Source organism: Neolamprologus multifasciatus, chromosome 15 (assembly GCF_963576455.1).
Source record: "Neolamprologus multifasciatus chromosome 15, fNeoMul1.2, whole genome shotgun sequence".
NCBI lineage: Eukaryota > Metazoa > Chordata > Actinopteri > Cichliformes > Cichlidae > Neolamprologus > Neolamprologus multifasciatus.
Window position 1 is genome coordinate 39684119 of NC_140453.1, and position 27940 is coordinate 39712058.

Below are 27940 nucleotides of genomic sequence, written 5' to 3' on the forward strand. Positions count from 1 at the left end.
TGCTGAGCAGGTTATATTGTCCCAGTGTAGGAACACTGGAGTAAAGTTAGGGATTTACTGAGACTCCCTCTCTGCCCTCATCAGAGTTCGCAGCTCTACTTTAATGGACTTGTATTTAGACATCTACATTAGCAGCTAGAAGGTGACTATTCAAACTGAGGTCCTGTTAAGACACTACACTATCATAGAAGCACAAACCTGTCATGCCCTCTGTTAAAGTTCAGTCTGTTTTACTTCATTTTCTCTTGTACATGTTCTAGAATTTGTGCTTCCAGCATCTCTATAAAAATAACACATTTTATATTAAGTATCTGTTAACTAGCTGATTCTCTGTTTTTTGTCGAGCACAAACATGAAAGCCGCCCAAGTCTGTTACTTCAGACTGAACATGTGGGGACATGTCTAAAAAGCCTGTTACAAATGGAGAATAACCGGTGGAGTTCTGCTGACGCCTGTGCTTCCAAAGCTCAGTTCCAGCCTGGCAGAAGCTCATTTGAAGTTGTTTAAGAAAAATAATTGTGAGTAGCAACACTCAAATTTAGTGCCACAGAATCATCGCTGATTTTTTTTTTTTTTTTTTTTTAAATCTGTTGCACTTCTCACCAAGAGAGAGAGACTGCACAGAGTAGCAGTTGGTCTGAAAGTGTATTTGTGCATCAAAAAAGAAAAAGAGGATCACAAGGCTGTCTCCTGAACCATGTGAACCGTGTGAGCCGTCAGCCGGCACGAGGGCCGAGTTCTCGAATCCTCCGAGTCTTCCTCCTCCGTCTGTGCTCTGTCGCTCTCCATCTCCTTCTCCTCTGTGACAGTGTCTTCTTTGGAATAAGCTTCTCCGTTGCGGTCCTTTTGGGCCATTTGATAAGGCTGTGTCTTGATTTGTGTGGGCTGGCCAACAAGGGTAAACACACTATTGAAAGCACAAATACTGAAAGACGAACAAAAGTGGAAACAAGTGGAAATATGAGGTTACCTTCTGAGCCAGAGGAGTGATACAGCAAAGCTTTTCTCTGTAGCGGTCGGGCAGAAAAAAGAGCAGCGTGCCCAGGACGGGGTACACTGTGCCCGGGGTCAGCTCCTTCTCTTTCATAGGCCCTAGTGTGATGACAGTAACAGGGTGATATGTGCAGAAGAGGCTGACTGGACCTTATCAGAAGAGCAAATTACACAGTTTCTGTGTAATAAACAGTGTTGGGGAGTAACGGAATACATGTACTGGTGTTAGGTATTTAAAAATACAAAATGAGTAACTGCATTCCGTTACAGTTACCATTTAAAAAGGTGGTATTCAGAATACAGTTACTTTGCTGAAATAAAGGGATTACACAGCTTTATTTTCCTGTTTCATATGTTCGGCTATGCCCTCTCTACTTTTGGTTTCCACGCACCAAACAAAACACGCATTAAGAGGCTGTAATTCCTGTGTCTCAATCTCGCGGCCCATGTCACCCCTACTTGCGGCCCGCATAATGACGTGAAGAAATATTTTAAAGAATTATTCACAAAAATGATTTAATATGAAGGCAATAGAAGCTGCATTCTTTAGGGCTATCTAAAGAATGGGCAGTGTAGTCCGTGCTGCAGGGAGAATGGACTGCCATACACGTTATGTGTCTGTGAGCGAGGGAGGGAGAAAAAGGAAAAGTACGAGTTGTCATCGACCAGAAGCGGGAGATGGAAGCATGCAAATATAATAACCACTGCAGCCAAAAAGAGTGCCTGACGAGCTCAGTTGTAAGTAAGCTATTAAGACTTGACTGTACACTTTTGTGTTTTTCTCTGAAACAAGTTCTGTTGAAGCAGCCTTTCAACGCCTCTCTCTGTCTCTCGCTAGCAAAGTTGACCCAGAAAAAAAAGTAAAGCTAGTTTTCGGCTACGAGCCCGACACGGAACCCGACGTATTAGCCAGAGGTCCCTTTACTACGGTTCGGAGCCGCGGACATGTTTTATATACGCGTGAAACAGTTTTCTATACGAGATCGCTGCATAAAGTGCAGCCTTACTGTAGCCGTCCACCCTACTGTTACTCATTTTATATTAAGATTTAAAAAATCTTGTCGGTGTTGGTATGGCGAGTAACCTTCAGTAAAAGTAATAATTCACACAGCAATAGTACGTTCACGTAGTTTAAAAAAAATGGATTACCTATTATATTATCAAAGTATTCAGAATACGTCTGTGAAGGTTCTCAGTCATCCAGGTCATCGTAGTCAAAGGAGCTTGCAAAGAAAAGCGTCTGGACGTTTCACCTCTCATCCGAGAGGTGAAACGTCTCATCCGAGAAGCTTCTTCAGTTCTAAGGTCAAATGGTGGGGAGTCCCAGATTTAAACCTAGTGGGAGTATCCCCCCGCAGAGGGACAAAAGGACCCCCTGATGACCCTCTAATCGCCTGAGCCAAGGTGTGAAACTGGGTGTGGGTCCCAATCAGCCAGGGTTTTGGATGAGCTCGTTGTGAAACCTGGCCCACAAACCCAAATTCCTGCAAATTCGCATGATAAGGTGGGGCCAGGTTTCACAACGAGCTCATCCGAAACCCTGGCTGATTGGGACCCACACCCAGGCTATGTCCACACGCAGATTTTTCTATGCGTTTGCACCTTTCGTCCACACGTAAACGGCGATTTTGGTCACTGAAAACGGAGATTTTTAAAAACTCCAGTCAGGGTGGATATTTTTGAATTTTGCATTTACGTGTGGACAAGAAAAACGGAGAAAACGGAGAAAACGCAGCGTCAAAGGTGTGCACATTTTTTGACGTCACACTGTCCGCCACGTTATTGTTTCGGTGAAATGAATTTCTACAACACTGTTACTCTTAATTGTTCTCTCTGCAGTGTTTAAATGCTTACATATACACACACAGTTACTGTCCCTCCACACATACGACTCTGTTCTGCTTCTATGCCCCAGCTTTGTTTACTTTTTCCCACCGAGGCTTCTAGACTTCTGATTGGCCAACATTTCTGCACGGTTAGGAATATATCGCCACCTGTTGCTTTGGCATGTTCCTAGCAGCGTTTTCCTTCATTTCTGCCTTTACATGTGGACGGGATTATTTTTTAAAACGAAAACGGAAAATCTCCGTTTTCAAACGGTGTACGTGTGGACGTAGCCCCAGTTTCACACCTTGGCTCAGGCGATTAGAGGATCATCGGGGGTCCTTTTGTCCCTCTGCGGGGAGATTTAAACCCACTAGGTTTAAATCTGGGACTCCCCACCATTTGACCTTAGAACTGAAGAAGCTTCTCAGATGAGAGGTGAAACGTCTTCAAGCAACTTAAAGAAGTCAGACGCTTTTCTTTGCAAGCTCCTTTGACTATTCAGAATACATTACTCTCATTGAGTAACATAACGGAATACGTTACAAAATACATTTTGGGGCATGTATTACAGAATACATGCCCCAAAATGTATTTTGTAACGTATTCCGTCTGTAATGGAATACATTTTAAAAGTAACCTTCCCAACACTGCCCATAAAGCATATGGATGCTACAGGTTCTTATAGTGTACACATTAGCTATATGACCAGAATGCCAACATGGTGCAATGAATGCGCAATTCCATTATGCTATGCTAGCTAAGACAACATTTAGTCAACAGCACATCACACCTATATGTGAGAGTTATATTGGTCATTTCACAGGTCAAAAAAATCCCAAAGTTAATGTTAAATTATTAATTAGTACTGGTCAAAATTGCTTTGCTTAGGCTGCTGCCCCCACGACCCGGCCTCGGATAAAGCGGAGGAAGATGGATGGATGGATGGTCAAAATCAGTTTTTGGTTTAAATATAATGATGCAGAATAATAATTTATGATTCTGAAGGTTTCTTCTAGAGTTGTAACACAAAAGATGCTAATGCTAAAGTTTTCCTAGCTAGTCATATCCTGTAAATGGAGCTAATTCTCTAACATTAATGGCAGAGTCATTATATTGGCCAAGTTGGCTGGGGAATCAAGGTGTCCACTGGGTTAGTGGAAAAGAGGAAAGAAACAATAAGCTTATATAACAGACTATGTAAACCATTTGTGACACAGACTACAGCTACATGTGTATACCTGTTAGCAGGCTAACTATCAGTCCCACCACCACCACAGTGGCTGAATTATGAGCGCTGTACCACATGTAGGACAATGAGTAGAGTGTCTTCACACCAGCTGACCTGAGAGAGGGAATAAAGACACACAAAAAAAAACAACAGTTTAAATGACCTCCCTCTTGCTGGCCTTACTGTCCATGCTGACTGATATTTATAACATCAAACTTTGGTAATCTGTACAATCAACCAGCACTCAACACTACTAAACCATATTTAAAGTGGTTTATCTTGAGATGAAATGTGTTACCCTGACTTGACTGTGGTGGTCATGACAGTGGTAGTTATGTTATCAAACAGTGGCAGAGCAGTGGCGTTGAGTGCAGGTGCTGGCGTGGGAACAGACATGCGCATCACAAAGCTCCCGATGCCGATCCAGAAAGCCATGACAAGGCCCGATACCAACCCAACCACTGCACCCTGACAGGAGGACAGAAGCAGTGTCAATTTATGTTTGACCACAAAAATAGCAACAAAAGCCGCTTCAAACACTGAATTATTAGTAGTCTTTTCAAGCAACCAAAAGAAGTCCAGATACTTTTCTTTGCAAGCTCCTTAGACTACAATGACCTGGATGACTGAGAACCTTCACAGACACTGAATTATTAGTAGCCCCAAGTTAAAACAGGACTCACAATGGGGTTTGCCCAGGGGAAGAACATTCCCAAACAGAAGAGTCCCAGCAGGGGTCCGCCAACCATGCCAAAGATACTGAAAGCTGCCTGAGGACACACGAGAAGAACTAATTAAAAAAACAAATAAACTGTAGGTCAAATCACAATAATGAATACTAAAGACTTACAGTGTCTCTGTGTTGCTGCTGTTAATATTCTGCAGAAAGTTAACAACTGTCTTGTATGAATAGTCTTTTTTTTTTTTTTTTAAACCAGTGCCATGATTACCACCATTCACTTTCCAAAACTTTTCAATTCACTTAAATGTAATAAAGTGTTTTCAAACTTTTTGATGAACAGTTACCTGCAGCATAGATCCCATTATAGAAGCAATGTAGGCCATAGCCAGACACACCAGACCATAACCCAGGGCTGTGGAGCAGATGAAAAAAAAAGCACACAGTGGTTACACCTCCAACTTCAAGTATTTAGAACCACATAAAAAGCAAAGCATGGACTGTATGGCATCTTTACTCTGGTAAAGACACACACACACACACACACACACACGTGAGTTGCTAGATCAGACTTCAGATTGCTGCAGACTGAGTCTGTTCTCTACTATGATTTTTATCGTTTGATAGCACAGTTCTGGCTATGAGCACAGCAGCTTCGTCTAGAACAGGGAAAGACTTGATACTCGTTTTAGACTGTGAATGAGGGCCTACACCTAGTTAAGAATAAATAAGGATTTCTTGACCTAGATACCCTACTCTAAAAATATGGCGTAGAATACACCGACATTAAGATAATAAAACAACAGCAGTACACTCAAGTAAAATGAAAACATCTACTACTAATACCAGAATAAAAGCATGTGGCTCAGAAGGTAGTGGGGGGGGGGGGTCAGACCTGATGTGTCCATTGGAGTGTTAATGTTAGATAAAAGCACTCAAATGAACGAGGCTTGCAGCAGAGTAGAAAAGGGCTATATTCGCTCGAATCCATTAAGCATGCAAGTAAAATGTGAATTATTCTTTACCCCAAACAAAAACCAAATCCCAGATTAAAGTCACACAACAGTACTTGAACGCCAACATAACTGCATGTTTAGAGCACAGATGAGAAAACAAAACTCCACCACTTGTCTCACCGAGTCCTTTGGACAGCAGCGTGGCCTTGCTTTCAGTCATATTTGGAAAATGAGGTTTAATCAGGTCCTCCATAGTTACCGTTGCTAAGGAATTGAAGGCTGACGAAATAGTGCTAGAAGAAGAAAACAAACAAACCAACAAACAAACCGGTTTAAGTGAAAGTTAAGGGTGGTTTAAACACATCTGTACTGCACAAGCCTCCAGGAACCAGAACGCCATCATCTCATACGCCTGACTTTTACAGTGAGATCTATTCAAGCGAGAGTCGCTGATACTCTTTGTTTTGGGCTGCACATCAAAGAAAAGCTGATAACTATGCATGTAAAAGTGTTAACATGGACTCAATATGTTTTTATATACTACATTTTATTGTTTAATAACCAACTTAAAAGGGTAATGACATGCCTTCTGACTGAGTGCTACAAGTACAACACACACACACACACACACACACACACACACACACACACACACACACACACACACACACACACACACACACACACACACACACACACACACACACACACAGCTGCTTGACATTTTGATAAAGCAGCATAGCCTCTGCCAGCCTGACTTGTTATTGCCAAAACTCATAATTTAAATAAAAAAAAAAAAAGTACTGGGTTCAGTCCGAGGGTTATAAATAACATGAATAAGTTAAAACACCATTTGTAGTTCTGCCTGGGTGGTAAGGTAGTAACCAGCTATAAAAGTTGATACAGGAAGGATTGCGACCAAGTGTTCAGCGGTCATTTACTTTTACGTTTGCAGAACACTTTTTAAAAACACAATTTAAGACTTAAAAAAATAAATACATGTATACCATTTTCACAGCAGAATGCCACAAAATCTAGCTATATATGCAGTGTCATCAGTGCCACGAATAAATAGACGAATCCAAGAAACACGACCTCTATTTAAAGTGCTCTGGAAAACTTCCAGGAAACAACTGTTAATAATGACACCAGTGCAATTAATAACATAGTGAACTGCAGTCAATATACCTTTGTACATCATATATAGTTAACCTCAAGGATCACGCTATTCTAGTAGTTTAGCCAACTAGAATTTCCACAGACTCATGATTTTGCTATGGATGTTAGCAAGTAAGATTAGGTTAGCCAGCTTGCTGTACTTTGGCTATCCTGCACCTATCTGGTAATGGTTAATCTGGATTTTTGTGAGTAAAGTCTTATGAACATAGTCAAAAAGGCTACCAAATTAGTTTGAATAAACATCTGGTAAACACCAGGGACAGATAGCTGAAGTTCTGATTTAATCCCAGAAACCAAACAATCTCTCCATGAATCCAATGTCCTGTTAATATTTTCCTATTTCTGTTAGCTTAATTGAATACAAAATACAAAAAAAGTGAATACAACGTGGATTCACACAGCATGTGATGTGCTCTTTTAACACTAAGAGATAATAGATGACAATACCTTAAATCAGTCATAACACAGAGTGTGTAAGGGTGTGTGAATCCCGACCATCAGTCGTGGTTCTTGGGTTATTCACCTGAGCGCTCCACTGAAGAGGCAGGCCACAAACAGCCCCGGAAGCCCAGGCAGATCTCTGAACACATCCATCACAAAGTACAGCACCATCTAAAAAATAAAAAAAAGAAACTAAACACTATTAATTAAAACATTAATAATAATCTACTGATACTTTAAAAGATGAAATAAGAGCTCACCTGATCATTAGTCGTGACGTAACCCTTATCCAGAGGGCTGTCTTCTCCATAGCGAGCAAACATGACCAGACCCATCAGACATCCTAAACACAGGACAACCTGCTGGCATGGAAAGACTACGTAGCAGGACCTGGAAAGGCACAATGGGTGACGAACAAATGGTTATCAATAGGGTTTAGTGGTTGTTAAACAGAAGGCGTTAGCAAAGCTTTTTCTGACAACTTTATGTTACTCACATGACAGCTTCTTTCTCTGTGCGGGAACTGAGGTATCTCTGGACCTGGGCTTGGTTCACACCGTACAGAGCCAACATCAGAAAGACCCCCCCAACACCAAGTGTCCAGAAGGTGTGGCGCTCCAGAGGGTTGGGGTTCAGGCTACAAAGGTAGAGAGTGAAAGAGCTCCTTTGCAAGAAGTAGTTCCAAAATATGTAAAGGCAGTAGTTTTGGCAGATTGGTGAACCTCTGAGAAACTCTGCCTCTCTAAGAAGCTCTTTTTATACCCGATCATGTGACTATTGACTCCAGCTCATTTTTTTTTGTCTTTCTATGTTCCGCTGTAAATAAAATATGGATTTGTGACATTTGCAAATCACTGAATTCCATTTTTACCTCCTGTTTTCTACCTGGTGTCATTGAGTAAAGCAGAACTCCTTTAATTTAGTTGCCTTTCAAATATGCAAACTACTTACTCTAGTCCAGAAATACGGCTACCGTTGATGGCTTTCCTCCAGACCTCTGCTATTCCTCCTGCCTGACTAGTCCCCACCACGATGACTGCCAGTTGGCCTGCAAACATGACCACCGTCTGGAACACGTCGGTCCACATCACTGCTTTCAGCCCCCCCTGGGAGACAGGAACAGTAGCAGATTAACATCGGACCATAATGTTCATCATTACAAGTAATCTCATCTGAACTTCCTAAATTTGCCTAAGCTTTTTTCCAGTGTTTTTCACTCCCTTGCTTAGTAAGGATTTGTTCTTATGAAATATATAAGCTGCAGCTGGAGAAAATCTTTTAAAAGACTTGTTTTGTCGAAATGACAAACTGATAAATGTATCTTAAGATTGGTGAATTTAGACTTACCAAAGCAGTATACAGAGTGCACACCAATCCCATAGCCAGCACTGCCCCCCATAGGTCAAATCCTGTCACTGCATTTGAACAGAACGAAAACATTGAACACTGCAACAGGTTGTCCAACCTTCTAGGTGTGACCTAACATGAAAAATGAAGTAATGACCCATGCATTACCTGCATTAAGAGCTAGTGCTGGAGCATATAAGACTACCCCCATATAAATGACCTGCAGAGGAAGAAACCAACAATATAGAAGAGTAAGGCTCCCAGAAACAGAACACAGTTCAGAGGTCATATTTTGGAGTTCACTCATAAAGCTCTTTTAAATACACTGTACAGGGCAGGTTTATCAGCCTGGGTTATCTTTTAGAAGATAAATGATACGGTCTTATACTCTAAAGGTCTGCACATGTTCTGAAGAAAAGACAAAGAAAACTATGCTTCATGTATTCTGTTCTTATGTGTTTTGTTTATTTGGAAAAATTATTGGGGGGAAAAAAACTATTGGAAAAGTAAAGTATCAAGGTGTTGCAATGAGCCAGTCAAAGTCCAGATCTCAACCTGATTGAAATGCTGTGTTGCTACTTTTAACAGACCTGTGCATAAATGAATGCCTGCAAATGTGTAATGTGTAAAGAAAAAAATGGGAGCGACTGAAAGTCATAATGAAACAAGTATGTGTGTGTCACATATAAAATGCACCATATAAAGATTTAAAATATGTCACATATGTGACCTCTGACCTCTCCTTCAAGTGATAAAAATGCTTTATAGAGCTTCTGTTTCTTATAGCCATGGTTTGAACTGACAACATATAGGGATGATATCTAGTGATTCAAATGTCATGTTACTTTGGACTTTCTTTTTTTTAGTCAAACTTTCATAAAATGTTTTAACTTTAAAACTAAGCTTACAATTCTGCTGCCTTTGTTTGGATTAGTAACATTTAGTAATATCTGCCCTTCTTTTAGTCTGACCCCAAAACATTTTAAATCTATAAAGAAAGTGTCAAAAGAGAATGAGCTACACAGAAATGCACTGTAGTATAATATTATGTCATAAGCTCAAGTCATTCATGCCCAGTTATTCACAAATCAATATCTAATATTACGCCGCCTAGAGAGTGAGATGCTTCGGTGGAGGTTTGAACTCTTGGAGTGGTTCTTGTTTAATTTGGTCCGCTTTTCATTTATTGTTTTACTAACAAATTCCATTATCAGAGATCTATTCTTGAATTTTGTTAGATTATACAAAGTTAGGAAAACAATGTCTTACGTGGAGCCTGATGTTTCCGTACACAGAGACTAATGATTGTCTCACAGTACAGCGAGCACTGCTGTCACAACCAGAACACCTTTACTCTAATGCATCCCCAGACTGAACTAACTAACCATGGGTCTGTTGGGGTTTTTTGGAATTTTTATTTCTTTTTTCCTTATTAATTGTTGGCACAAGCTACCAGTGTTAAATAGCACATAAAGGTGAACTGTGAAGCCCAGTGTTAACTGTGCTGTGTGATCCAGTGCAGTGGGTGGGTAAAGATTTTGCATTGTATCTGGAAATTCTCACGATGATGTGACTAAAAACAGCTCAAAGCAATAAGACTGATTTAAAGACAACTGTAATACCAGTTTACTAGTTACTGTCGATATATAAATGTAGAATAATCTGCAATATATGATCTCTGTTTCAGATGATTTAAGCTTTCACTGGGTATCTATTGCACATTAAAACATCACTTATTCATAAAGATTCACAAATAAACAAAGATACCATCTGAAAGATGAAGGTCGCAGTCCCACATATGCGAACAGTCTTGTTAAATCGCAGTTCCAGATACTGTCGAAGAAAGAATGTAAAAGAAAACAAAAAAAGAGCAAAATCAAAAATCTAACCACATATCATCTCAGAGACAGCCTGTAATATGCATTCAGCACATTAGATGTTTACTGAGGATCAGAAATGGTTGTTTAAGTTCTGATCTTCGGCTTAGACATCAGTCATTTGTAGTTAAGCACCAGAAGCCTCAATAGAGGAACAGTGACTGGAGTTTAGATAAAGAGAGACATAGATTCTTGAGGCAAGGACATTTGTTTCTCTGATGTGAATGTGTCAGGGGTAACACAGATAAGACAGATAAGAATGTTAAGCTCTGAGATCATACTTGAGAAAGGCAAAAATAGAAAAAAAAAGTGTGCTGAGAGAGTGCAAAACTGAAAAATGCAGAGAAAAAAAAGAAGATTATTAATTGTAATCATTTTAGAAAACAGAGACCAAGTCAGGTCAAACTACAAGTGCCTGATGGTTGTTCATTGTCTTGTTTACGGTGTGTGTGAGAGATAAGAGATTAACCCAAGGAAACTTATGACAATGACAAAGCAAAAACAGGACAACACAAACAGAAAGGCCAGATACAGGTGTCTAATCATGTTAACTGTTCTTGTGAATACCTCGTACGCACTGGACAGTCGCAGTCTGTAGAAGACTGGTATGAATACATGAGCTGGAATGAGAAGACCCAGGAAATAGGAGCATCCCAGAAACCAGTACTCTGTCCCAAATGTGTACACCTCAGATGGAGCACCCAGGATGGCCACAGCTGACTGAAACGTGGCCAGCAGGGAGAGGGACACAGGCAGGCAGCTCATCGAGCGGTCAGCCATCAGGAACTCCTGTGGCAAACAGCACAGGCGTCACAAATATTTATTAACATTTAAAAAGGAAAATTGACTTTGTACTCTTTCAATATAAAAAAAAAAAAAAAAAAAAAAAAATCCTACCTGTGTTGTGCGCTGGCGTCCCCCAGAGAAGGCATAAAAGAGGCCAATGCCAGCTGAGGCCACCAGCAGCAAAGCAAAAATGACATAGTCCACCGTGGTGAAGTGCATCTGCACCACCTCCCCCATGAGGACAGACGTGGAGGGGCTGGGAGAGTGAAGGCCTTTGGAAGCACAGCCTCTGAGAGGCTGAGATGACAATGTCAGAGAGAACACCTCACCCAAAGGGAGACCTGCTGAGAGCTGGAGAAAACAAGAGGAAGTAGGAAAGGATGTCAAGTTATTTATCCAACTTGAAACCTGGAGGAAGCATGGGCAGCAGCTCAGAAATATACTGAGGCAGCAGAGGCATGGAGATATTGTATGCAAAAATAACAATTCTGAAGGGACAGTTTTTGTGAGTTTGGTAACAAAGAGTTGGGTTTTGAACAGAAACAGGAGTGCGTGGTTTTTAAACATTTTGTTTCGCTTTGGTGCGACTAACAAATCTCAAAATAAGACTCCAGCATTACTCCCAGCTCTAACACTCATCCATGCTGATACACAGAGATGATCCACTACCTATAATTACCATTCGAATTTCCAGATGCTCTGCTGTCTGGTGCTTTTACATTTTTATTTTTTATTTATTTATTTTTATTTATTTATTATTATCATTCTTTTTTTTTTTTTTTTACAAACAAACTTTTGGAGAATCTGGTCTGGAAAGTTTCCATTAAGACACAGTTCAGGTTAGTCATTCAATAACTAGTTGCTCTTGCTAGTGGAAGGATACTGTCTCATCTAGTGTGTAATACTTATTCCACTGAGTCCCCACACTCTCCCTCACTCAAAGTTGTTATTAGCTTTCTGGAATTTAAAGGATTGAAATTCATTAACATTTTTTCAGTTTTCTTTGAATCATAATCTTCTGCACAGAAGCCTGAGTAGGGCCGGCTTTGGGCCTGCTGGAATTTCTTATGAAATCTCCTCACACATCTCTCAGACACTTCTCCAGAAACATTTTGGCCTCTCCGTCGAGGGTGTGCATCAACCATAAATAAAAAAGATGGATGTAAGACCACACTCACTGGCAACTAGTTAATCACAAGTTATTCACCAATGAGCATATGGTACCTCAATATGCTCCTTTATGACACTAAGAAATAGCAAAATTTATAAAATGCACCTAATATTTTATTCAACAGGAGCAGAAATGTGTGACTGAGCCCATGATAAACTCAACAGTGAGATATTTACAGAGGTCAGGACAGAGGCCCATTTTCCCATAAATCCATTTGCATCAACAGTAATCATCTCTTGGTGCCCACTAAGAACTGCAGGTTTTAGGCAATTGCGCTTTGGTTTAACTTTTCAGATCTGGAAGTTATATAGCTATATTTTTATACCATCTATGGTGCAAATAAATGCCTGATATATACTCATTATGACAGTTTAACCTGCTGAGAGTTACATATGACACGGGTGGTTTCTATTCGTCTGCTAAGATTTTAGTATCTATGCATCATGATGTAACAGTTTCTGTGTCAGTCTAATAAATGAACTGTTTGCAAGACAAACATGTAATTAGGTTACTTAATGCAATTCTTAGGTATCAAAAAACCAAACAAACAAATACCACAAACAAAATTATGGGAAAAGAAGAAATGACTGTACCTATTGAGACTGAGCTGCTGCAGGCTGACAGACACTCAACACCCTCACTTAAGGTTTACTGGAGGAAGTATCCTGCCTTGTCACAGCGGTCAAACATGAGAACTGTGAAGACAGAGGAGAAGCTCTGTACGTTTTTAAAAAAGCAGCCCTCCTGTGAAGCAAGTAAGACAAATGATCTCGCACAATATTATTACAAAGGATTCAATATATAAGGATTCATTTCACCAAATAAAATCCAACATGTTATTATGCTTTAACAAGACACACAATCGTGTTCCCTGTACTTTGTTTAATGCTGAAAAAATGATTCGCCCATTGTTCCTCCCCCTTCATTTTCACTCCATGCAGCGCTCAACTGAAAATATTCCTCCCTCTCCTCTACATATTAAACCAGCTTTTCTTTCTTGCTGTTGCTTTCTCACAGCGTGTTGAGCTGCACTATCCCACACTTCTTATGACAAGAAAAAGCTGAAGGGCAGCTGATTGCAAAAAGGTCGGGCACAGAGCAAAGAGCGAGACTTTGTCAGTCTCAATTACTTAGTTTAACCATGAGGTCCTGCTGTGTGGAAACATCAGTTTTTGTTTGTGTCTAATGTGTCACCCAACAGCTGATCAAAGGTTAACTGTCTGATCAGATAGTAAAGAATGTGTGAGAGCAACTTACTAAAAGGAAAAAAGAAAGAAAGAAGAAGAAGTAGCAAAAGTGGTGCTTTAGGAAACTGCCAACATTGTTGACACCGACTGCTTTTCAAGGATTATGAGATTTCCATCTGGAATGTCACTGTCTGCCTTTACACAAATACCAGTTTCACATGGACACCTGCTCAGCTGCTCTTCAGAAAGCTACTTGATACATCTTCATATGTTGGCAGCAGTAAATGGCACCTGAAGTGCAAATGTTTCAAATGACAAGTAGTGAAAGATCTGAGATTTTCATGGCTGGAGCGCTTGTTTGTTTCCATTCTAGCAACTTTTAAAAGACAAGCTCAGGAAGGATTAGCAGGAGTGACACTAGATGTGTGAGAATGTCTTTAAAGGTCAAGTCAAGTCAAATCAACTGGCTTTATTGTCATTCCAACCATGTGCAGTGGTACAGTACACAATGAAAACAAACAACATTCCTCCAAGACTGTGGTGTTACATATGACATAGACAATCAACACAGGTCTATATAAAGTGCAATGTGCAAAAATTGCAAACAAAACAAAGACAGTGCAGACACGTCAGTGCAATAGAAATGTGCAAAAGACTGAGCATTGTGCAGAAAGCAACTTGGTGTATGAAGGTGTGTGTGTCAGTCCAGTCTCTCTCTCTCTCTCTCTCTCACACACACACACACACACACACACACACACACACACACACACACACACACACACACACACACACACACACACACACACACACACACACACACACACACACACACACACACACACACACACACACACACACACACACACACACGTCTGTGTAATATTCTCAGCTAGTTTGATCAAACACTGGCCAATGAAACAAGTTCTTAAATCCCACTTATATCCCAGTGGCTCATTATGTCTAACATACACAGCTGTGACAGGTTGGGAACAGAAGCAGCTGCCAGTGTAGCTGGTTTCATTCAAAAGGTCTCATAACGCAGAGCAGAGTTACAGTGCTGCTGTTTAATGTCACAACACAAAATGGGTCGCTTTTATATCAGTGTTGCCCACATGCAGGCCACCCAAGAATTTTTTTTATTTCTTCATCTGCTCAGGACAGTAACATGATTAGCTCACTATTGCGCTCTTGTTTTTAAGTAGCTTGTAAACAGCTACCTTTGTTCTTCTACTGTTTCCCTATGGGAAGGCTGGACAGGTTTCTATTGTGCTTGTTATTCCATTGTCTCCAATCTCTCACACTGCAGTCAAACTCCAACTCTACTGTCTGGCACAACAGCTGGTGACAGCAGCCCTTGCTCTGCTCTGGAGATCTGCTGCAAGCTTGAGGGCAACTCTGAGAAAATGAAGAACTGATAAAGCTATACTGTTCCTCAGCAATCTGCACAGCAAGAAAGAAAGCTGCAGTCAAAGATGGCAGAGTTTGAGTCTGACTAGGAAATGGGGAATTTACTAGAGAGGGAACAAAATATTGCTGCCTTATTTATCATGACAGTGTGACTGTGCCTAAATTTGTGCATGTGTGGTTATGCACACACATAAAATCTTCTTCTGTGGGAAACGCTGTATCTAAATCCAGATTCACATGTGCTTTTGTAGATGCAATCCAGCTCAGTCCAAGAAAGAAAAGTAGTAAACCTTGCCTTTCATCCGTATGTATAGTGAGCTTTGGGTCTGCAGCCTCAAAGAAGTCAGATTTCAAACACTGAAGTCACTGCTTCATAGTTGAAAATGCACTAAGCCCTAAGAGCCAAAATATGAGCCTTTAGTCTGCTCTAAATGAACCATTTTGGATCTTCTTTTTTCACTCTTGGAACTGCATGATATCACAGAAAGCAAATATTGCTTTCATGCTCATCTCAGCTGTACAGCTCTTCTGATTGCAAGAGGCAAAACGAGGGCAACAACCTTGTTGACGGCTTGTTCAAATCAGTGAATGAGGGGTTTCAAGAAGGCTCAGTATAACGAGGATCATTTTGTAATGGAAACATGCAAAGCTACTCACCAAAGGTACAAGTATAAAAACAGAGCAGAATAACTCACAACAGCAATAAAGATCTGTCGTAACAGTTCATCATGGTTTGCAAATTCAAATGCCCACCAGGCAGTTAGTAGATGCAGTTTTAAAAGGTTTTAAGACATAATCGTTTTTTTTTAACCACTTAACTTTTTGTTAAGTAGTGATTCTATTGATACAGTAGAAACAATATTTTATATGAATCAATGATTGATATATATATATATATATATATATATATATATATATATATTAAGAAATCTGAAGAATCCATAGCTATAAGCAAGCCAAATCTGATGTTTTTTCTATTTCTTTTCCATATGGGGTGACATAATTACCTTTAACACAATCCTTTCACATGGCCTTATAGCTATGGATTCTTCAGATATATCTTTTCCATATGGGACATGAGCAGGGGCTATCCAAATGTCTCACATCAAAGTACCCGAATCCACATGAAATGACCTTTACGGCACAGATTTACTGCTTGCTATCAACTGAGCTTACAATGTGCAAAATACCAGGCTTTTCCCATACATGATCCAATCCAGTTTTATTTTGCATGACAAAGCATAACACAAAAATACCAAATGGCAAAACACTAAAACAATAAAAACAAAAACTACAATACAACTACAATAACTTGTGCTGTCATTCTGAGTTAGAAGCCAAAGAGTGAAAATGAGTTTTAAGAGTGAGGCACTCCAACATGGGCAGGAAGATGATTATAGGGTTTAAAGGCTACACCTGAAAAAGCCTGGTCAGCCTGTTTTGTTTTTTTTTAACTCAAGCTTTTGGGAATTACCAGGAGCTGCTGGTCTATGGACCTTTGCAACCTCAAGGGGATGTACAGAGTCAACAGCTCAGAAATGCAAGTAGTAACAGAGCCTTTAAAAGTTTTAAAACCAAATGAAATCTTAAAATGGACCCCAAAAAAACATGAAGACCAGTGGCAGGGGGCCAGGATGTGGGAAATGACTGAGGCATGTGAGTGAAGCATTGGTACGGCCCATGCAAAGTGCATTACAGTGGTTCAAGCAAGTTGTGATAAAAGCATGAATAAAATATTCAAAAACTTTAAACGATAAGACATATTTGATCTTGAATAAAAATGATAACAAAAAACCCTGAATGATAAAAAAAAAAAAAAAACAGCTTTAAGAACAGTTAATCTGCTGATTTAAGTTTGACAAACAGTAGCCAAGGTTAGTTACTCCGGGGTTGTTATTCAGCCACAGTGGGCCCAAGTCCAAGAGAGGAGCAGCACAGGTCTGAATACAGACCTAGTGATTACCATAATTTGGACTAATAGTTTTTCAGAAATCGTCTTATTGGTCCAAGACTACTTTATGCTCATCTGTTATCTGTGGGATTTTTCAACCAAAGAAATTGGAATACATTATGTCCTTTTGTAGCAGACTGCTAATAAAAAGCCTAAAGATACTATTTAAAATTGGTTCTTTGCCAATGCTGGTTCATTCTTTGAGTGGTTTGAAAATGACTGAAAAAGCAGCCAATGTCCAAAGAAAAAGCTTGAAAGACCGAAGAATTATTGTCCACACCAGTGCTTAAAAAAAATAAAAATACAAGAAGGTCTAGGTCCTTGGAAGTAAAATATAAAGAAATGAGGGCTGGTTCAAGAGTTTTGCACAGTACTGTACTTTTCCTGTCCGTGAGTTCACTAGAAATTGATGACTACACTTGCGTAACTCAAAAAGTGAGCACAAGTTCTGTGTGGACAACCATTTGCATGTCCATCTGCAATTATGCTGTGTGGGCCTCAGAACATTCACTCTATGTGGCCTCTAACCGGACACTTGACAGCAACCCCACATGCTTCTCCAGTCTGAATAGTGTACACTTAATGGCTTGCTCAATAGGAAGGAAGACTCATGGCAAGAAATTTACTTCTGCACCAGTTGAAAATGGGAAAATTCCTTTATATGGTGTACAGGGTCTCAGTGGTCCAAGCGCAAACTTATTTATTTAGCCATGCTCTGTGTGCCTGTGCGTTTTCAGCGGTGGCTGCGCCATCTTACGCAAAACACCACAACGAGGTCATGGAGGTCATGGTTGCCTAGCAACTATGGGACAATGATTGTACATTACGTGAGGTAGTCTAAGCAGAGCTGGTGGCATCATCCTTGTGTAGTGTGTGAGTTGTAGAGAAAAAAAACCGGAAACCTGCTTTTTGGTGGTGCGAGGGAGGGTGAGCCTGGGAAGGTTTGCATCTGTACAGGAGCAATGCCTGAATAGGGCCAATGCTTTGTACAATCCGTTTAAAAGCAACCCACGCGCTTTCATTCTCCTCATCAGACAATCAGAGTTCAACACCAACATTCCTCTTAAAGCAACTTAGGTCTCACGGGATATTAAGAATAGGGACTACAAGGCAAATGGGAAGAATACTACCAATGTCCTATTATCCTTTGTAGTGTAATTCACTAGCTGGGCCCACGTCCTCATTTTAGGATTGACAGTGTTTTAGTAGGTAAAGGTGAATGCTTGGACATGAATTGAGCTGCGGTTTGGGGAAGGCCTCGAAGGGGACTGGCAACGGCTCCCGGGCCTGGCAAATCCAAATGTACTAAATAGAAGTGAAGAAGTTAAAGAATTGAGAACAAGGACAGAGGGAGGGAGGGGCACATAAACGAGAATGAACAGTTTGCAGAACTGGGGAGAACCTATATAGATGGCAACTGGAAGGAGCGTGTTTGGGGGCGTGGTCCCGCTCCTGAAATTCAGATACATAATCTCCAATAGAAAAATCCAACTGATTGTTCATCCAACAGATTTTTTTTTTTTTTTTTTGAAATTCAATTTCAGGCAATTCCAAGGACAGTCTGACCAAACTCAGTGCAACTTGTCCTTTCCAAGTGACTTTCTAAATTTATACTTATCTGGACAGTGAGGACCATTTCAGTGAAGAGAAAACACTGATTTCCATTTCCTGACATGTTCCAAGACCTCTGCCCCAATTAAATGAAATGCTGAAGGTGGTGAAACCAGCATCAAGACACCAGCATACAAAAGATCAACATCTATTAAATCGGACACAGGATGAAAAGGACAAACTGTGGAGCAGAAATGGGTTGCAAAGTGGCTTGTATAGGAGTAGCAACTGCGGACAGGCTAAATAAGATTTGGGTATGTTAATTTTAATCATCAGATTGCTGGGGCTTTCTTTGTAGTATTATTGGGTTTTTACCTTACAATATAAAGTACCTTGAGGCAACTGTTGTTGTGATTTGATGCAATATAAATTTGAAATTGAAAATTCAGTGAAGGCAAAGGGAGCAACTCAAGGTTAAGTATGTTGCCCAAGTCACCGTCCAAATCACCATTGCTGTTAGTGATCAAACCTAGTTTCAGTGTGTCACTTGATATAAAAGTCAGTTGTAAAAGTGGCATAAAGGTCACAGGATTCCTCAACTCAATAAGAAAAATGACTCGTGGATAAAAATGGTGTGTTCTGGTAAATATATTTAACTTCTTTTGTCTACTGGACCATGAGTTCTATGAGGTTATGACAATAAGAAATTAGGTAATCCACAACTACTGTATATACTGACCATTAAAAAATGCATCACTTTCAGAGACACTGTACATGTTCAAGCTCCATGTTTACACACAGGCACAGCTGGTCTACTGTCATCATCTCTGGAATTTGTGCAGCCACAGTGTCCAACTGAGTTTGTATCTCAGTTACCCTAAAAGCCCAATAATGTGAGCAATCATTAAACCTTGAGCCACAGCCTGATCTGCTTTGTAAAAGAATCACCACGAGCACAGATATCAAGGTAAGAGGGGGTGGGGGGAGACTGGAGACAGTGGATTTGTTTTTGTTTTTTTTATAAGCAACAAAGATAAAGTGCATAGTGCAAAGCAGAGTATAAAGCAATCACCAGTGATTGTTTTACACCCCAACCCTGATATCACCACTTAATGAGCTTTGTTATGAAAATGCAAGTGTTGTTGTTGTAGTGAATGATGACAGTGTGTTATTCTTTAGCGATAACTGGTAACATAACGCCAGAGGTGTCTGAACACTGACTTGCAGAGTATGGTGTAGTTTCTCACTGGCAGCAGAACAGATAAGCTGAGAAAACCGGACACTTAGATTGGGCGACACTTTAAATGTGGCAGCAAAAGAAGAATGTCCTTAAATAAATACGTTACAAATGAACTTTATTTATACAGCGTCAAATCACAACGGTTGTCACACATCCATTATCCTAGACCCTACAAAAATGCAGAGTTATCAAATTCCAGTTCAGGGATCTCTTGTAATGTAATATTTTATGATTTTGTAGTTGACTTATAAAAATTGTGATAAGAGACAGGCTCCGTTAACACAGTTATTCGCCGTACTTATCTCTGAGTACCTGAGAGCAGAGTGGAGCAACAATTTTAAGAATACGTAAATACTGACGTGAACGTCACTGGGTAATTAAGCCACCGTAAGCAGTACATTGAGTGGAATTGCTGGTTGCTGTATTGTTATGCTAAGTGTGAAACATAAAAACACACGTAAAACCTTCCACTTAATGCTGCTCCCAGCAGAGTAAGGAACATTAACGTGGAAACGCAAACACTGACACATTAGCAGGCTACAGACTCCCCACGCGCTTATTCATTCCAGCTGCCTGCCACACAGCTAGCCAAATCGGCTCACCTTTGCTACGTAGCTGCAGTTCCGTTTTCAGGATAGCTATAAGAGACATTACTTAACCCTAAAGAAGAAGCACGACCAGACGAAGCCAGGTAAATACTGATCAGTGCGCCCACATGGTCTTGTTTCCCAGTCACCCTGACCTAAACTTCACATTGGTACCGCGTGCACCAACGTGAAACTAATCTGATAGCCGGCTCTGTCAGAGCCCTCGGCGACAGCTAAACAAGCGAATACCAGTCGCCCTTGATAATATTTCCTCTTGAGTGAATTTATTAGCTCAGCATGCTTACCTGTGGACGAGTCTTCGCTGGCAACCTGCTGTAATTGCAACACATCACTGGGTTGAAGCCACTTCATGAGTAGGACCTCCCATTATCCTTGACACTAGATGCCTTCACGTGCTCCCCGTAAACTAAAATTAAACCTAACCACCTCCCTATATTTCATTGGGTTTAAATTACTGCCGGGTATCTACTAAATATGTTACACAAGTAGTTTCGTAAAATTGAAATACTCCATCATGTCAACTTTGTACTTAACGGTACTTAAATACAAGATCCTGCTAATTTGTTGACGCTGCTCTTATAAAGATCTTTGGCAGTGGCAACTTTATTTAAACCACTGAGACACAACCCAAAGGATGCTTTAATAATGTGAAGAATAAATCAGAATGCTAATAAATGGTTTGCAATTATTTGAAATACGTTCACAGCCCATTCTTTCCATTTCCCAAATCCAATAAAACTAGTCTTTCTAAAATCTGTGAAGGGAATAGATTGCTCTGGCGCTCTAGAAATCATTAAATATTAGACTATGATTTGAGAGCTCTAGTTTTCCACCGGGAATGAATTGAGGCAACAGAACATGGGAGCACTGTAATTGTTGCAATCGTTTCGGGCATGATGACGATGTTTGTCGTGATGCCAGTGAGCAGCCGCAACAGTACCGGGGAACCGGGACACGTCATCATCGCTGGTAATTGATCACCATGGCAATGGCAGCTGATTGATTTTGCCGACTCATTGACATATCCCTCGTTCACCCCGCAGATCACACGCACACGGTTGTATCCTACCTGTCCTTTTCCATATCCAAAGCTAGTATGAAGACATTTTCTCAGTATTCATACCCCCGATGACACACGCTCGCTCCGAGTTCAGACAATGCATTATTGACATTTATCAAAACGGACCCCATGACATCCTTCACTGCTCCCAGTGCGCATTGGTAAATACGCAGCTGCACACATCTCTGTCCCCTCTTCCGGCTGGTGACTCATGCGCCTCACTGAATTAACGGTGGCACTACAGAGGAGGGATGATACTGTAGAAAGTCAGGGTACATAACATCAAATGACTGCTTTAATCCCTTGGCTTCAAACACAGGCACGAAAAGATAATCTTAGCACAAAATGTAAAAGCAAGGAAATTTGTGTTTGGTTCATTATGTTTTAGCCTGTTTATTTCCTCTTAAATTGTGCCCCACATGTAAGGAAAACACATTTGTAGGTTGCTCCCATGCAAAAGTAGCCAAGTCTTTTCTGCCAATGCCAAACAGCTTATTCTGATATTGACTGTTGTTCTGAGTTTCGGGTAGCCCAGGTGATGACAATCAGGTTAGCCGAGTTGGCAACACCTGTGAACATGGACCCTGCTACAGGGTCAGTGTCTGCTCCAAGAATACCACATCTGACTGACCTAGATAGGGACTGTGCCATTGGAAAACTTAAAGCTGGTGTTCTGCAAAACAAAGTTGCAGGGTTATTAGGAGTGAGCCAGTACATTCGACAAACTGCTGTTGCTCTGGTGTCGGGCAACATGATAATGCTGACCTCAATCCCACTGAACACATGTGAGATCAGCTTGAGTGTGCTGCTCATGTCAGTGTGACCTACACAATCAGTAGCAGATGAAGCTGTTTTTCATTGGCAGAGAAGATTTGGCAAGTTTGTCACAGGTGCAACCCACAAATGTAATTTTTCTTACATATGTGGCAGCATGTAAGGAGAAATAAACAACTTTAAACAGTATGAGATTTATTGCCAGGAACATTTCTGCCACTTTCTAATAGTGCTGTAACTAACTTTAAGAATACATTTCACCCACTGTTATCACCATGTCTTGTACCAACACAGAGCACAGCAGCTACCTGGGAGAGTTCTACCAAGAACTACTACAAGAAAAGTCGATTATGTTCTTAATAATTTTACCTCTTCTCTATGTATGACTCTGGATACTGTAGCTCCTGTGAAAAAGACAGCCTCAAATCAGAACTACTTGACTCCCTAGTATAACTCTCAAATGCATACCTAAAGCAGATAACTCGTAAGCTGGAGAGGAAATGGCGTTTCACAAATTTAAAGATTATCATTTAGCCTGGAGAAATAGTTTGCTGCTTTATAAAAAAAAAAACCCTCCATAAAGCTAGACGATCTTACTATTCATCATCACCCAGGTTTCTTCTTCTTCTCAAGTTCTCATGAACTTCTTCACAAATAAAATTTGAACCATTAGAGAAAAAATACTCATAATTATCTCACAGATGTAACATTATGTACAGCTACTTTCAGTACCATTGATATTCATTTACTCTTTTTCTCTTTTCTGAGTTAACTCCAGTAATTACTTCCTCCAAACCGTCAATGTGTCTTTTAGACCCCATTCCTCTGTTTACATTATACATGGTTCCCTTAGGCAGTATCATCAGAAGGTATAGCAGACATTTTCACTGCTATGCAGATGACACCCAACTTTATCTATGTATGAATCCAGACAACACACACCAGTTAGTTAAACTGCAGGGATGTCTTAAAGACATGAAGACCTGGATGAACTCTAACTTTCTGCTTCTAAATTCAGATAAAAATGAGGTTATTGTACTAACATATTGTACTTTGCCCTAAAGTTCCTAGAAATATTGTATCTAAACAGATACTTATGGTGCCTTGAGGCGACTGTTGTTGTGATTTGGCGCTGTATAAATAAAACTGAATTGAAACACTGTTACAACAAAGGAATAATTGGTTTTTCCTTTGTTGTAAATTTTCCTTGTGTTAAGCTTGTTTTTTAGTTCAAATTGCTCAGATTTGACCTGAATGCATTTATATAAACCCCCAAAAATATAAAAATTCATTCTCAGACCATGAGTTTGCACAAATGATGGTCAAGCTGTCTAGAAAAATGAAAACTACTATATCTGGAGAAATTGCAATATGATTGTAGCTATTGATGGTTTACAGTATGCTGGCTTTAAAAAGCGAAGGTATATGACGGTATAGGTTTATGAAGACACTGAAAAGTAGAAAGGCAGTTAGTCCAGATGACATATCTGGACTAACTGGGGTGGTTGAGCCTCCAAATTGTTCGCCACTTGTTAGAAAACACTGCAAAAAAATGTTCCTCCTCAGACACCTTTTCAGTTTCGTCACACAAAAACTTGTCTTTTTCTTTTCCCTTGTGTGGTGCAAGCTTCTGTTTAACATTCACCATACCGTGTGTGTTAAACACCTCAACAAACATCACAAGAACAGTCATTTAGTTTCGTTTTTTAATTGTAAAACAACAAGTATTATAACATAAATCAATACCATCCATCACCCTCTTCAATAACAGCAATCAGTTTTGTGAGCATGCTGCACACATTAAACCTATTGACACTGGAGGTTACAGACCCCATAAGAGTTTATAGCAGGTGGGCTGATGGCTTCAGCATGGAGAACAGCCCTCCTAGATCATTTCATTAATAACCTTGCGTAAGTAGCAAGTATTGACTGTTCCTCAGAAAACCTGAGGAATCTTAATGTATGTGTTAACTTTAATATTTTAACATAATTCATACAGGATAAGGCAAGAGCCTCCACAGAACGAGTAATAAGACCTTCTCTGCCAAAGAAGTGACAACTGCTCCTCAACAGGTACAGTGTCTCTGAAACTGGTGTCCAGCCCAGTGTCCATCCTGCACGTGCTCCCCCTCAGTTCAGCTGTCTGATGATTACATTGATATCTGTGCCGCGGTACCCTGGGTTTCCCAGGTCCTTCAGGAGCCCAGCTTTGTCTTTGATGGAGTGACGAGCCACTGACAGCCTGAACGGCAATAGGAAGTTATTGGCAGCTCGAAAGTTCTTCCCAACAGAGTAGATCTCGTGAATCAGGTCCTCCAAGCAGATGATTCCGTGTTTACCTGTGTGCCGAGAAGGAGCAAAGAAAGCCCATTAAAGCTGTACCTAAAAGAGAGACGTAGCCGCTAGCTATAATCTTTCATCCATAATATCTATATTTTGCAAATTCTGATGATCATTAGAGTCAAAATCAGAAAAAGGTTGTGTACTTTATTGTTAGCAAAATAAAAACAATATCTGTGAATAAAAACAATGAGCAGTGGGCAAAATGGGCCCGGCTTCAAGAAAGGGTAACTAATAAAAAAATAAGCAACTTTCCATTGAGATGGGCAGGAACGAAACGAGTTGGCAATTATGTGCATCGTGATAAAAGGCTGTGGCTACACACTTTTTTACTTGCAAAAACATACAGCTTTTTGAAGGTATCATTAAAAAAACTAAACAAACAACTCACGTCCTTGCATGACAGTACTACAGACAGCCACTGTTGCTGGGTGAAACCAGTTACAAACATGGTGCGGCACCAAGAACCTTGTACTAATTTCTTCCCAATTCCAAGCAGGATGGTAGTAAAATTTGAAAAAGTGGAATGCAAACCAGAAATAGAGATGGTTCACCTCAAGGTAAAAGCTGTGTCTCAGTGTTACAGTAAACATGTTTCTAAGGACCATCTCCATTTCCGGAGCTGTTTCACTACAGCTAGATGCTGTTTGTAGACAAGTCCACCACTTCTATTCAAACTGCGATCAGAGCAATATGCTGCCAACCAAAGCAATCACAAGATCACAAGGAGATTTTCCCTAACTGGACCTGAAGTACCCATTTATTATATAGACACAGATGGTTTCCAGGGAGTCACTGACCATATGTAGGCATGTGTGACTGGGACTTTGGCCATCATCTCTCCAGCAACTGCCATCAACCACTCAAAACTGGTTGGGATATACTCACCTGGTGGTTACCAGATGGTCATGGACCTTTCTAATTATCACATGTGATAGCAGGAAAGCTAACATTACAATGTTATTGATCATGAGTCTGCAAAACCTTGATACGCACAACTATATTCATCTGCCCTCTAGAGCAGCGGTCCCCAACAAATCCCGCCACAAAACCCAGCATTGAGGGAAATGGCTACAAAAAACAATCTTAAAAATAATTTGAGAAGTAAAAATAGAGCCATGTATTTTATTTTACATAACACTTCAAAGAAAGATGGAGTATGACAGAGGGAGTGGGAGGAGGAAGAGACAGGGAGATAAAAGAGAAAACATGAGAGAGAGGGAGAAAGAGAGGAAGAGAAAGAGGAAGGGATGGAAAGAGAGAGAGAGAGTGCACAGCTGAAATGAAGTGCACTGCGACTGCAGGTGAGTGGGGAGGGAGGCTCAGCGCTGTAGTGTGAGTGACTCACCCATGTGCTCCTCGATGAAGGTGTTATCTGTGAGGGGAACTCTCCTTCTGCCTATCCTGGTCTGACCTCTCTTCAGAATGAGCTCACGAACCGACTTCAGGTTGGGAAATCTGTCCGACACACAGCCCAGTATGTAGAGGATTGAACACAAATTCAAGCCAGCATTACCCTCTAAAGCACACTGTGTCTCATGCACTCACCCCCACGCCACATAAGGCTCCACCATCTTCATCATGGCGATGGAGGTCTTGTTAATTTTGACAAAGGTCCCACTGAAGATCTTCCTCAGCCTCATCATCTGGATCACTTTCATCACTTTAGGACTGACACCTTTAGTCCTAACAGGAGAGAACCAGTCGGGTTAAACAAACTGTTGGCCGGTTCTGGAAGCCCGTGTCTGCTTTCCAGTACTTACTGTCTAATGCGGACGGCGAAGGCAAGCTTGTTCTTGGCTGGAGGCAGTGGTTCAGCTGGTCTCTGTTTGACCCTTTGGATGCGGGTGTCATCCCGATGCTGTGTGCGGCTTTCCTTTAAGAAATCTTCCAAACGCTTGAACTTGATTTTCCCTTTAGCCACCTACAGCATTACAGAAATACACACATGAATGCACAACAGTACATAAATTCCATACAACTTTTAACTACAAAGCACAGTCATGACATTTGGATATATTGTATTGTATATATGTAATATGGGCATCAGTGCTTACCCTTCTCTTCTCGAGCAGTGCGAGTTTGGCTTGCGTGGCTTTGATTGCCTGGTATGCCTTCCTCTTTTTCAGAAGATACTCTGGAACCAACTTGATTGCCTTTTTTGTCCTGAAGAGAACAAAAAGTAAGAGAAGGAAGCTTTGGACAAACTAAATAAACGTGGCTCAGTCACAGGATTGTGCTGTGGAGAACTGGAGGCTTTGAGTAGCTTCAGGTGTAACCCTAAAACTTGTTAGGAATCACCTAAAACTTGGTTTTTCAGTGTTACCACGGTAGGTTACTTGTTACTGGGGTATGACAGGTATAACAGGTCTGTTAAGACTGATTCTCCAAAAACACACAGTATTTATGAGGACCTAGTTAGCCTGAGGTCCCAAGGCTTTTCTTGCGTCCTTGTATTAGGACGGCCGGGAGAACAGAATTGTCTGACACAAATTCAAACAGCATGACCCAGAAATTTTAGGGGTGACGCCAGGTCGGGAGGCCGTGGGTATACTTATTCAGTTCGGAGCTACCTTCGACTCACCGACGGTATACACTTAGCTCCATGTGAAAGTAAGCTCCTCAAAATACGCCTTTTTCACCCATCATCCTTCTAAATAGATAGCTTAATCGAATCTTTAAGATTCGTACTTAAAGGAAAAAGCACAATCAGCACATCTACACATAGGAAACCGAACGGATGAACTTAGATACGATTATAAAATCAAACACATACTCTGATTCGGCCATCGTAGATTCCTCGTCGCGGACAAATGACGTCAGCAGATGGTGCCTCGACTGCCGCGGCGTTTCGGGTCGAGCCTTTCCCACGGCCCATGTTTTGGGGTGATGCCATCATGTGTAGATCTGACATTTTTAAGGTGATGCCACAAGATGCCGCGGTACTTTAGGGGTGATGACGACGCCACGGCCGTCTGCACAGACATGCCTCAAAATACGAAGCTAAAGCATCCATTCCATCATGCTAGTATCGATGCATCGATCCGCCCACATCTTACTCTTTTCCAGGTTTAATTTTTGTAACTTGGCGTGTTGTGCCGCTGCAGATTGGTTGCAAGAAGGAAGGCAACCGCCTCCAAATGGGACAATCCCACTAGGGATTAAATTCCCGGGACTCTCCACCTTTTGTTTTTAGAACCGAAGAAGCCTCTTGGATGAGATAAGTCTTCTCATAAGTCCAGTTTCCTTCGTCAAGATCTCTCTCAATGCTGCCATCACCTGGATGAGAACCCACACAAACATTTGTCTCACTTTGCATCTATGCAAATCTGACA

General features: G+C 40.8%; 2 protein-coding genes and 1 long non-coding RNA gene across 6 annotated transcripts in view; 1 reads left to right on the forward strand and 2 right to left on the reverse strand.

The window, feature by feature from the left end:
* Positions 1 to 27940, forward strand: part of LOC146502758 (uncharacterized) — a 453186-nt gene that overhangs the window by 6434 nt on the left and 418812 nt on the right. The window lies entirely within an intron of this gene.
* slc5a6a (solute carrier family 5 member 6a) lies at positions 238 to 21728 on the reverse strand. Of its 4 annotated transcripts, none has more exons than XM_085132984.1 (18): positions 21501 to 21726; positions 13078 to 13179; positions 11425 to 11664; positions 11095 to 11316; positions 10418 to 10483; positions 8819 to 8870; positions 8651 to 8718; positions 8255 to 8409; positions 7800 to 7940; positions 7564 to 7693; positions 7386 to 7474; positions 5864 to 5976; positions 5075 to 5142; positions 4732 to 4818; positions 4347 to 4516; positions 4059 to 4162; positions 971 to 1092; positions 238 to 885 (listed from the first exon to the last, which is right to left on the reverse strand). In XM_085132984.1, exons 3-18 carry the CDS (start codon positions 11548 to 11550, stop codon positions 676 to 678), a joined length of 1923 nt encoding a protein of 640 aa, XP_084989110.1. In that variant the 5' UTR covers positions 11551 to 11664; positions 13078 to 13179; positions 21501 to 21726; the 3' UTR covers positions 238 to 675. The 4 variants fall into 4 exon arrangements, with proteins under 4 accessions (XP_084989110.1, XP_084989109.1, XP_084989106.1 ...); XM_085132983.1 differs by having other exon boundaries at positions 20716 to 21726; XM_085132980.1 differs by lacking the exon at positions 13078 to 13179 and having other exon boundaries at positions 20716 to 21726.
* rpl7l1 (ribosomal protein L7-like 1) lies at positions 23958 to 27786 on the reverse strand. Its single transcript, XM_085132997.1, has 6 exons — positions 27382 to 27786; positions 26663 to 26771; positions 26369 to 26529; positions 26154 to 26291; positions 25954 to 26063; positions 23958 to 24604 (listed from the first exon to the last, which is right to left on the reverse strand). The coding sequence occupies exons 1-6, from the start codon at positions 27393 to 27395 to the stop codon at positions 24396 to 24398; spliced, it is 741 nt and encodes a 246-aa protein (XP_084989123.1). The 5' UTR covers positions 27396 to 27786; the 3' UTR covers positions 23958 to 24395.